General features: G+C 38.0%; 1 protein-coding gene across 2 annotated transcripts in view; it reads left to right on the top strand.

Moving 5' to 3' along the window:
* ARHGEF25 (Rho guanine nucleotide exchange factor 25) overlaps positions 1–12,586 on the top strand; it is a 922,723-nt gene that overhangs the window by 673,125 nt on the left and 237,012 nt on the right. For both annotated transcript variants that reach the window (XM_086966568.1, XM_086966567.1), the window contains 3 exons: positions 2,787–2,911; positions 4,248–4,314; positions 5,934–6,037. In XM_086966568.1, the coding sequence (XP_086822694.1) occupies positions 2,787–2,911; positions 4,248–4,314; positions 5,934–6,037 (296 nt within the window). The remainder of the gene's footprint in view (positions 1–2,786; positions 2,912–4,247; positions 4,315–5,933; positions 6,038–12,586) is intronic.

The following is a 12,586-nucleotide window of genomic DNA, read 5'->3' as shown; positions in this document are numbered from 1 at the left end:
TGGCTGCACCGGAACTCACTTCAGTTCAACTCCTCGAAGACCGAGGTGATGTATTGCCCTGCAAGTCGCATACCCCGCCCGCTGCCCGCTGAGTTCTGGCCCCCGGAAAACCCTAACAACCCCCCACCAGTCACCACCGTTCGCAACCTGGGCGTCATGCTCAACCATCAATTAAGCATGGAAACACAGGTCTCAAGAACAGTCGCAACCTGTGCCGGCCTTATGCGCTCACTGCGCAAAGTCTTGCCTCTTCTTCCATCCTCCGCCAGAGCACTAGTAGTCAGGTGTACTATTCTTAGTCGCCTTGACTACTGCAACGCCTTGCTGCTTGAATCTCCTGCGATTCTACTGGACAGACTCCAACGAGTCCAGTCGGCAGCAGCCAAACTGGCTTTGGGATGGACTAGGAGATCCTCGGCCACTGCTGCACTGGCCGAGTTGCATTGGCTGCCCTTGAGGCAACGCATTGCCTTCAAGGCCCTTTGCCTGGTCTTCAAGGCACTACATGGAATAGGACCCAGACCTCTTCAACGTCTGTTCTCTTGGTATACCCCCACCAGAACACTCAGGTCTACAACTGCCTGCCTCGCGAGAGTGCCCAGATGTAAGAAGGCCAGGATGGGAGGAAGATCGTTCAGAGTAGCTGCAGCCAAGCTATGGAACAGTCTACCTGTCGACATTCGCCATATCCCTCATCTCCTCCCATTCAGGAAACGTATCAAAACATGGCTCTTTCCCTTGTCCCTGTAAAACCGGCCAGTCCCAGTCCACCCCCGTCAATAAACCACAAGAGTAGCTACCAGCGCCAGGATACCTGCCAGGTGACAGTCGCGCTTTATAAATGTTTTAAATAAATAAATAAATAAATAAGATATACCAATGCTTAACCCAGGGGTAATTTGTTTCGGCAATATGTCACACTTCAAAAAGGGGAGGTAAAAACACATGAAACGCCCAAAAATAGGCACGAAGACTAGAATGTAAATCTTGCTGCCCATATTGGATTGCAAAGCAATCAACAGCATTTAACAAAATGGAGACCAGAAGAGGCTTTAATAAATAAAACCATGCTTTTCTAAGAGGAAGCTTTCAGCAATATGTCACTCACTTAAAAAATAGAGGGGCTAGAAACAGCTTAAACATGGACGTATTGTGATGAAGCCATGACCATGTTTCAACGGCAGCCATCTAGAAGCAGACAGGATTGATTGATAAAAGAGAGAGAGAAACAAATTGAAATGTTAGCAGTATGCGATTGACAGAAAACACTTTAGAGGGCTAAAGAAACTAAAAACAACACATTTCGGTAGGCATTCGGATAATGACTAGATGACATACTGAGATATCATCAATGAAGTCATCAGTTGAAAATACCATATTCTGTTACTTGATCTTCGTGGTGTAAAAATATAGATTTTGATTAGAGTGGACGTTATGGACATTAATCTTTGGTTTTCTTATTCAGACATTGAAATTGACCTGACAAGGTTAATGTTTTTGTAGAATTGTTTGATTTGTACACCATGGTCCAATAGATCCAATATAAGGATTGATTCTATTTGTTGTGTTTGCCTTTTCTTTATGATCAAATTCTTGATAATATCATCCTACTTAGGTGGGATTTATTTCCTACTGTCATGTTTGGGAAAGATAATTTATTTTAAATGTTTTGGAAAACTTTTTATACGTGATTCCTTTGCAAGCCCCTAATCCTTTCTTATAGTTTATACCCATGCTCACAAGGGATTATTGGGTTGCCCTTTTTCTGACTTCCCATGAAACCAGCATCACTGAAAATAGTCCGATTTGTTGCTTGGCCAGTCCACCTCTTATTGGGCCCGATTCACAGAACTAACTTAAGACAAAATCCGAAACTTACTTCCATTTTGGTATTCACAGAAGGCACTTACCCATTTTGGTATTCACAGAAGGCACTTACTCATTTCGGTATTCACAGAAGTTAGGAGTCCTGTTAGGACTCCTAACTTCTGTGAATACCAAAATGAGTAAGTGCCTTTTGTGAATACCAAAATGAGTAAGTGCCTTTTGTGAATACCAAAATGAGTAAGTGCCTTCTGTGAATACCAAAATGGAAGTAAGTTTAAGATCTTGTCTTATGTTAGTTCTGTGAATCGGGCCCTCAGTGTGTTGGTCTTTTGATATCTTGTATCTAGGTCACCTGCCAGCTCTTGATCATGCCTCGAGGTGGGCCACTGAGAGGGACTATAGTCTGTGCAAACTATGTAAAAAGGCAGACGTTTCTCTAATCCATTTAGTTTGCATTTTTCTGACGCTCTTAACGGAAAGACAAAACCTGCTTAAGCAACTGTTAAATATAAGGTGTAAACGAACATGCTGGCAAGCTATTATTCGCTCTTCATACTCAAATGACCCTATTTTAAACACACATTTGGTGAAATTCCAGATGTTGGTGGAAAAGAAACTAAACGCATGAACATTTCAACATGAAACTGTGTCTGTGAACGTGAGTTATCTGGCCTGCAATATTTCAAGTTTGTCATCACCGATAAAGCTGTAGAATTTTATGAGTTTTGAACTAATTCATCACATATTGTTGTACACTAATTTTAATGATCTTTGTCTAATCATTGAAATGTTTTAAGTAATCAAGCATGAATAAAGATATTAAGATTAAGTAATAGTGTTTGATATTAATTTGATGTAATAATACATATAGGTGTGTATCAATAATATGGAGGCATGATTATGTCACTGGCTTATGCCAATGCCCCCTCCTTAAACATTTTCTGCCTTTTTTCTTCCAGGATCCCCACTTACCCCACATTACAGATGACTCTTCAGACCCCGTTTTAGTGGAGGATCTGCCTGGTTATCCCTTACCCCCAACAGACACAGAGGAAGAACGCACGAGTGCCTTAGAAAAGAGTATGTAAGTGATTTCTCTGCATTAGAAAAAATAGGTGTTTAGAATTGTGTGTCCCAAGGTAGCTCAGTCTCACCTGTGCCTTCAATGAACACAGCTAGACAACCTTATTTTTAGGTTACCTGTTTCTGTGATCGTGGAAAGCCCAATTGTTCTAAAACATGCAGTGTCAAAAAGTCAGTGTATTCCATATTGTTCTGGATCCCATGAGCGCGAGGGAGAGTTCTTGGTTGTCTACCTCTGTGTGTGAACATGACCACCAAATCTCACTCCAACAGAAGTAGTTACACCCATTTCCCTCGAACAAAAAGAAATTACTCTAAATTTTAAAAAAATTGCTTTATATTTACGTGAAAGGGATAAAAACGCTGAGAGTCAGAGAAAAAGCTTACAATTAGCATACTATGTAAACTTGTGAATATATTTCCAGATAGTCTTGATAAAATGTTGCTATTGCATTATCGATTGATTTTTTTTGTCTAAAGAACATGTTCCAGCTACCATGTGCGTAGTACTTAAATTATTATCATTCAGAACGGCCAATGAAAATATGTTTATAAATTTCATGGGGATTTGCAACCAATACCCTGAGTCAGAGTCCTTCCTAACGTAACTTCACAATATATATTATACACCATCACCACTAAAGGGGGCCTGTGGCTCCATTAACACATAACTGATGTTTATTGCTACCTAACTCCATTTATTTCTTCATAAAAAGCCTTGAGTTTTCTGATCCATCTTCAGGAACTTTTTTCATATATGCAACAAAGTTCCACTGAAGAAGAGGCACACATCTTGGAGAAACGCTTGTAGCTGGTGTTTTATGTAGCTGGTACTTTAAGGTCCGAGGTGAGACTACATTCTTTGACATGGCAGTGAAGAATTGTCATCCTTGTGATCAGATGTAATGTGACAAATCAACTGATTTAGCGCATGCTTCCTCTGCCATCTAGCTAATTCGGAAATCTGTAATCCTAACGCCTGCCAGTGACTGCTGGCTGTGTCACAAATATAGATTCCTCTATCATTAGTAAAGCTTTTACAGATCTGGTCATCTTCTTCCGAGTGTGGTAAAAAGAAAAAAAGGCATATTACTGCACAAATGGGAGAATTGCTTCCATAGGATTCTTGATTCTACTCAATAATACAGAAGTATTTTAGACAAAGCTGGAGTAGTTCAATCTCTTAGATGTGTCCTAAAGTCAAATGTCTACATGTTGCTTTAAATTAACGCCTCGTGTTAGCACATGGGATTTGCCTTCAGGTGTCTGAAGCTTGACTTACCCCGCTTCGCTTATCAGTCGCTTGTTTTTCTCTCTCTCTTTCTCTTTCTCCCCAGGTATGTCCTCATGGAACTCATTGAAACGGAAAAGCTGTACGTGGAGGACCTTGCACAGATCGTCGAGGTACTTCAGCAGGATCGATCGAAGCATGCAGGAGGGTCTCACAATGCATTCTGAAAGACTCCAGAGGGCATTCGGTCATAACTGAGCACAACATCATTCTGTATTTAGATTTGCTTTCTGGTGTAGGGCCATGACAATAGTCTGAAATCAGGCACAAGCAATCACGCTTTTATTAAGAGTGAGGTTTGCTTGTGCACTAATGTCTGCTCTAGTATGCTGATAGGCTGGGCTAGTATTTGTCTAATGGGGCACGGGTATGCTCATAAATGTGCAAAAAATTCACCTGTGTCTCCTAAATGTATTGATATTCACTACAGACGTCTACTTCATTTTTTGTTTGTGATGTTAGGCAGCCTTTCTTGTTATCAGTAATTCTTGATCCATTGATTAGGAGTAAGATGACTTCAGTATTGAAGCAAGTTAAAGGGCGAAAGTGTAGAGTCAGCATGAAGTCTCTTTAGGAAGAGAACTCACTGGCTCTGACAACACTTGGTAATTTACACTTGTGAAGGGCATTGACAAGGCTAAAGGGAGTTGTGTGCCTTAGGGAGTGCAGGGAGAAAGGTGATGTTCAAAGAGAGAGTTATTACTTGGTGCTAAAGGGAGATTGATTTACTGATGCTCAAATGCCTTCTGGGGCAGTGTGTCCATTTCTGGAGAATATTTCTGAAGTATTTTGTCCAATTATGGCAAGCACAAGTAGAGGACTATATCCAGTTCTGTAGAACGCCTTAGGAAGATTTTGTTCAACTCTGGGATTTGGGTCGGGAAGTGGACTCCACTTTCTTGTATATTATGTTCACATCTGGAAACTGGTGGGAAGGTTTTGAAAGACCACATTTGGAAGACTGTCCATTTCTAAAGGAGGCATTTGGAACATTTTGTCTAATTCTGGGTACCACATCTGAAGAACGATGTTCCTTTCGCATATGTGGCACAATATCCATTTCTGAAGGTTGCATCTGTAGGAATGTGTTCAATTCTGGGGATCCCATTCTCTTGATACGATGCCCAATTCTGGTTATCACCTCTTGAGGATTGTGTCTAGTTCTGGGGTCCACATTTATGAATAGCATGTGAAACTGTCAGTGCATTAACTATCGTGTTGTGTCTACTTCTGAAATCCACTTTTGAGGTCTGCACAAGGAAAACCATGTTCAGTCTTGGGTTGGATCACTAGATGAATAAATGACAGACAGATGACCAAATGGTGCCTGGTTTCCACTGCAGGTCCTGTGAAAGGAATGGCGAGAATCTAGGCAAAGGAAGAATTAGATTGCTTGGTGAATGAACACAGTAGAAGAGATTTTATTTTTCTGCAGAACTGTATAGCCTCATTTAAAGAGTTGCTACGAGACTAGAGCAGTTGGGAAAGTGAAACATAACATAAGTTAATTTGTGCAAAGGGTTTGCATTCTTGCAACTTACTTCTGAAAATAGGAAACAAAAAGTAACAAGCACATTAACAGATTTGATTAAATGCCAAGGTGATACTGATGTAGAGTAGCAAAATCAGGCTCAGAACAGAGGGTGAAAATATATATTAAGTAGAGTTGCAATGTTAAATGAGAGAGGGCAGTGAACAGACTAGGTTACTTCACTGTGTCCTTTCTCCGTAGGGTTACATGGCCACGATGAACACCAAAGGCATCCCTGACGACATGAAGGGGAAAGACAAGATTGTATTTGGGAACATACATCAGATCTATGACTGGCACAAGGAGTAAGTTGGATATGTCAGTCCGGCTGTGATAATGGATGAATGAAATGGACTGCTTCGTTTGCCACATTTGCTTTGCTTTCCAACACCACCAGAGCTATGCAAATGCTCTGAGAGTTGTGCAAGCAGACACTTTTTCCGTCACACCGAAAAAGATAAGCAAGCTGTGATATTGCAGTCTTCGGTTATAATGCTTTAAAATAAGTTTATGTTGTAATGTTAATCATGGTTATCCTCTCAAACGTAAGCAACATTTCGCAAGGTTGCAGAACCTACTTTATGCCAAGAGAAATCTGGATTGTCAGAAATCAAAATGTCTTTATTATGACTGTGTTTAACATGTGGAAACATTATTTGGGCGAAACCACACCAAAGTTCTAAAGTGTTTGCTCCCGAATGTTCTACATATACATTAAAGAAATCAGAGTGAAAAAACAGCATCCGGAACTTGCTCCTGAACTGCAGACAAACGGTAATGACATCTTCTCGCTTCTACCCTGGACCATGTATCCTGCACAGATCAGTCTGTGTCTTACATGACTTTTACAGCACTGTTTTTTCCATACTATGCCAAACTTTGGTCATATGTCACAAAATCAGGTTATTTTTCACGCATAAAACAAATGATCATTCATTCGTACCTTTCACTGGTTGTTTCACCGTCTCCCCAGTTTCTCCCTACAACCCGCTTCCCACCTCAGTTTAGCCCATTTCACTTAATACATGTTTTCTATTAGTTAGATCGCAAAGCAGTCGTATTTTTGGCCATTAATTGCTTTATGACCCAATCTACATTTTGCGCTGCAACAGTTGTAGTCATACGCCACAGTGCAAAATAAACCTTCAGCAGGATTTACAAAATCCTGCCTTGCCAGTATTAATGAGCTAATATTCTTTTTTGCTAATCCTACTGAGTGAATGCAGGAATGGAAAATTGCGAGGGACAGCAGACCTCTAGCCCTGCATTCACAATCTCAAAATGCTGTTGAATCTATGACAGAATATCGATGGACATAATATCGACCTACAGAACATCGACGCTGGAATATCGAAGGCAAGTATATCGACAGCCTATCTACAACATGGTAAGTACAAAAATATCGAAACCAAAATATCGATGTTAAAAATATCGTAATTAAAAATATCGGTTTTTTTCTGTTAAAAAAAAGTAAAATAAAGTAAATAATACTTATAAATATAAGAAACATATTTAAACATATTTAATAATGTTTAAAATTAATAAATAATACATATTGAATAATATAACTTTAATAAAAAATAAACATAACATATAATATATACTTACCTAATAATACATTTTATTATTATTTTAATTACTTAAATTTTTTTAAGTATACTATAAATTACAAAAATATCTACACACATAAAATAATAACATAAATAAAAATAAACAAATATATTTAATAAATTTAAAAAACTTAAATATACTTTCAATATTTTTAAACTTCACTAAATACAACAGTATCTAAAATAATACAAAAAATATTAAATACATAAATAAATAAAACTACTATTTAAAGTCCAAAAAAAACTACAGTAATGAAAACATTGGATAGCGTAGAATGTAAAATTACTATTCCCACTCCAGAAAATTAAACAGTAGGGAAAGCGTTAAATAGCGTAAGGGTAGAAATTACTATTCCCACTCCAGAGAGTGAAACAGTAGGGAAGACGTTGGATAGCGTAAGGGTAAAAATTACTATTTCCACTCCAGAGAGTGCAACAGTAGGGAAAGCATTGGATAGCGTAGGGGTAAAAATGACTATTCCCACTACAGAGAGTGCAACCGTAGGGAAAGCGTTGGATAGCGTAGGGGTAAAAATTACTATTCGAACTCCAGAGAGTGAAACAGTAGGGAAAACATTGGATAGCGTAGGGGTAAAATTTACTATTCCAACTCCAGAGGGTGTAACAGTAGGGAAAACATTCAATAGCGTAGGGATAAAAATTACTATTCCAACTCCTGAGAGTGTAACAGTAAGGAAAGCGTTGGATAGCGTAGGGTTAAAAATTACTATTCCAACTCCAGAGGGTGCAACAGTAGGGAAAGCGTTGGATAGCGTAGGGGTAAAAATTACTATTCCAACTCCAGAGGGTGTAACAGTAGGGAAAACATTGGATAGCGTAGGGATAGAAATTACTATTCCAACTCCAGAGCGTGTAACAGTAAGGAAAGCGTTGTATAGCGTAGGGGTAAAAATTACTATTCCAACTCCAGAGGGTGCAACAGTAGGGAAAGCGTTGGATAGTGTAGGGATAAAAATTACTATTCCAACTCCAAAGGGTGCAACAGTAGAGAAAGCGTTGGATAGCGTAGGGGTAAAAATTACTATTCCAACTCCAGAGGGTGCAACAGTAGGGAAAGCGTTGGATAGCCTAGGGGTAAAAATTACTATTCCAACTCCAGAGGGTGTACCAGTAGGGAAAACATTGGATAGCGTAGGGATAGAAATTACTATTCCAACTCCAGAGTGTGCAACAGTAAGGAAAGCGTTGTATAGCGTAGGGGTAAAAATTACTATTCCAACTCCAGAGGGTGCAACAGTAGGGAAAGCGTTGGATAGTGTAGGGGTAAAAATTACTATTCCAACTCCAAAGGGTGCAACAGTAGGGAAAGCGTTGGATAGCGTAGGGGTAAAAATTACTATTCCAACTCCAGAGGGTGCAACAGTAGGGAAAGCGTTGGATAGCCTAGGGGTAAAAATTACTATTCCAACTCCAGAGGGTGTAACAGTAGGGAAAACATTGGATAGCGTAGGGATAAAAATTACTATTCCAACTCCAGAGTGTGTAACAGTAAGGAAAGCGTTGGATAGCGTAGGGGTAAAAATTACTATTCCAACTCCAGAAGGTGCAACAGTAGGGAAAGCGTTGGATAGTGTAGGGGTAAACATTACTATTCCAACTCCAAAGGGTGCAACAGTAGGGAAAGCGTTGGATAGCGTAGGGGTAAAAATTACTATTCGAACTCCAGAGAGTGCAACAGTAGGGAAAGCGTTGGATAGCGTAGAATTTAAATATAACATACTTATAAATAATTTTTATATTTAAAATAATGTATAATTAAATTTTAAAATAAATCTACATCATTTACAAACAATTAATAATTATTAAAAGCAATTACATTTGAATAATTCATTGACAATAAACTAACAACAAATACCAATAAATATGAATTAATAAATATTACTCACCAAATAATAAATATTAAACAATAAAATATTTTTCATTACAAAACAATATTATTTAAAATTAATTCCCAATTAAAAATTATTAAACAATAAAATTATTTTTTATACCAAATAATACTTTTTATAAAGCATTGATTACCAATTAATTGCAAATATTTCCCAATTAATAACAAATAATTACCAATTAAAAATATTAATTGCCAATTAAAATTATTTACCAATTAAATAATTAATTACCAATTACAAAAAATATTTCCCAATTAAAAACATTAATCACCAATTAAAAAAATAAATGATCAATTTAAATAATTAATTGCCAATTAATAATTAATTATAAAAATAATAATTATCCATAACAAAAATTGTATAAATCATTAATTAATTACAATTAAATTACTTCCCACCCAATTCCCCTATAAACCCACAACCCGCTACAGAAATAAAAACTAAAAATAATTAAAATTAATTTATAATTCCTAAAAATTATTAATTAATTAAGTATATTTTAATTACTTCCCACCCTATTCCCCTATAAACCCACAACCCGCTCCGGTACTAAAACATAAAATTTACTTAAAAATAACATTATTAATATATAAAAATAATACACATATAATTAAAAAAAAAACTTAACAAAAACATATTACACATACATAATTAAATACATAAAAATAATACAAATATCGATATTAGTAACATCGAAATTAGTTACATCGATATATATGCTATCGATATTACTAACTTTGATATTACTTACATCGATATAAATAATTTCAATATTACTTACCTAAGGGTCGATATTCTGTCCAACGACATTCTTGACATCGAAATTCTGTACCTTCAATATTTCCAACTCGATATTTGTGTAGGTCGACAATTAGGAATCGATATTTAGACTGTGTACCAATGCTATTGTGTTCCAGGTCCAGTTTCTGGACGTGACATTTTTCAGAAACACGCACTGGTAAAGTCAATACATCAGGCTTTTATGAAAGTGGCAAACTGTTGGTTTGCCAATGCTTGTTTGTTGAGCATTGTTAAAATTTTTTAATTAAAAACGTTTCAGAATTCTGAGGGAAAAGCAAACCTTACGTTATCTCTAAACTGTACACTGAATTAAGTATTTTCAGTCTTTCATGGTTTATTACTTTTCATAAACCTTTCATTTCAGAAATAAATTCTAAATAGAATGCACCAAGAAGTTTAGACACACCTGTGCATGTATCTGAGCATGCACTCAACTCTTACTGCATGTTTAGGTCCTTGCATCGACTATCAATGGTTGAAGCAGCATGGACAGCAAATAGACCCCTTCTGCAACAGTTTTCTTGATGAGCCTCCGGTACAGTCACTGACATCTTTAGATCAGACAGAAATACCTGAAATGTCACATTGCTCAACTCTTTTCCTTTTCCTACATCATCTTAAATCTTTTCTGAGTTCTTTTCGTCAGCCATGGAAACAGCTCCAGTGCACAACTTCACATATGCATTGATAACTTTTAGTTATGTTGTAAAATCTTCTTTATTCCACCTGTCGGCTTTGATTACACAATTCCATATGTATGGAAAAGTCGTTCAGCTTGTTGGAAACATTTCCACAGGCACCAGTCTTGAGTTCTCCCAACTCTTCAATATTCTCAACACTTTCACCATGCATTACACTGTGTTTGTCAGCAATATATAGCTCTGCTTGAAAATCTCCTCCAGTAACCTGTCAAAAGGCACTTCACTCATCCACCTTCTCAATAACTCAAATGTGGAGATTTTAGTGTAAGTTGACAGCACCTACCTAGACATTTTTCTTCAGCCACCATTCCAGTTCACTCACGTGTTAGTAGTTCTCAACAGTAGACCTACATGGAACACTTTCAGCAATGCTCGAAAGTTTCCCTCAGCGGGACCTGTTCCCCCCCACTTCAAGGGTCAATATCACACGTGCCTTTATGACAGTCATATAACCTTTAGAAACCAGTCCAGATGCAAATGACCTATCAATCTTCCCAACAGCTTCAATGGGTAATTCTCCTTGTACACTGAGAGTATCTGGCTGTTTGCAAAACCTCTACGAGGTACTAATTCAGAATCCAACAGTTTTAAAAAAGTCCAAACACTTAGAATAGTCAATTGTTCATATATGTACACAAACCCTTTCTACCATGGAAATTCTACTTCTGGCAGTGCCTCAGAATCCACCAGAAAGTCCTAACTTGTTAAACAAGTTAAGCAAACAAATTCAGTTGTACGCCCCCTCCATACACAAGTCCAGACGAATCCTTGTAAACAGACTTGTTAACAATTAACACACATACATTGTACACTGATAGCTCCAAAAACTGGCTTGAAACCTTTAAAAGCCATCAGCCTAGAGTCATCCCATCCGCTACCTCAACTACTTCAGTGAAACATTTCATTGACACTGAAAATGTGACTGTGGCCTGTAGACTCGTGTCCAGAGGACATCAGCGGCTTTCATAATTTAATGGACCGGGCTGCAACAAGGTTTCACCTGCCAATCTCTGTCAAGCAGTCTGACTGCTTTCTACATGACTTTAAAGAACAGACAAGGAAGCCAGTCAGTGCCATCCCCATCATTGATTTGGGAGGAAGGTATAAAAATCATGAGAAATTCTGCTGCAGTGTTGGCTGTTCTACCACGTCTTGAGTAAAAATACGGGGCTCAAGAGGATTCTCCTGCTTGACTCACAGGTCACTCAAACCAGTTTGGGTGATTTCACAAACATCTCAACGCTGCTCTAAAAATCCATCTGCACCCATCTCTATACCTCCAGACAAAGAAGGCAGGTGCCTGGACAATATAGGCAAGAGTTTTACAGATCAAAAGATCAATTTTCTGATGAAAAACAATGACCGCGGACCTGTCGAACTGTCTTCAGTTGGTCGGTAATGGTGATTTTTTTGGTAAGTTTAATCTTTTGATTGTAATGACTGTTGGTTGGGAATTATCACTTTTGGAACTAAAAGAAGTGTGTTTAGAGTCATTTTCCTGCCCCGAAATCAGTCTGTAGAGTCTTGGTCCTCTGGAGCATTCTGGGGGAAATGAGGCTTCCCAAGCAACTAGCTAAATATTTTAAGGGATCTGCACTGTTGCAATAATTCCAGAGTAAAATTTGATGTAAAATGTGAATACGCGCAGAAGAAAATGAGTTACCTACCTCTAACTGCTGTTCTCCAGTATTGGTATCTTTCATGGATTCACATGCGACTCAACCTCCTCCCCTGAAAGGCTCCCATTATAGCTCAGGATTATATTATTCCCACTTGTGCTTGAAAATCTGAGGGACTTGGCCTCTCCTGGGTAGGTTCTTGTAGGTTCTATA

This window comes from Lissotriton vulgaris, chromosome 1_1, assembly GCF_964263255.1.
Source record: "Lissotriton vulgaris chromosome 1_1, aLisVul1.2, whole genome shotgun sequence".
In the NCBI taxonomy this organism is placed as follows: Eukaryota; Metazoa; Chordata; class Amphibia; order Caudata; family Salamandridae; genus Lissotriton; species Lissotriton vulgaris.
Note: the sequence above shows the minus strand (reverse complement) of the source record. Positions and strands in the feature narration are given on the sequence as shown.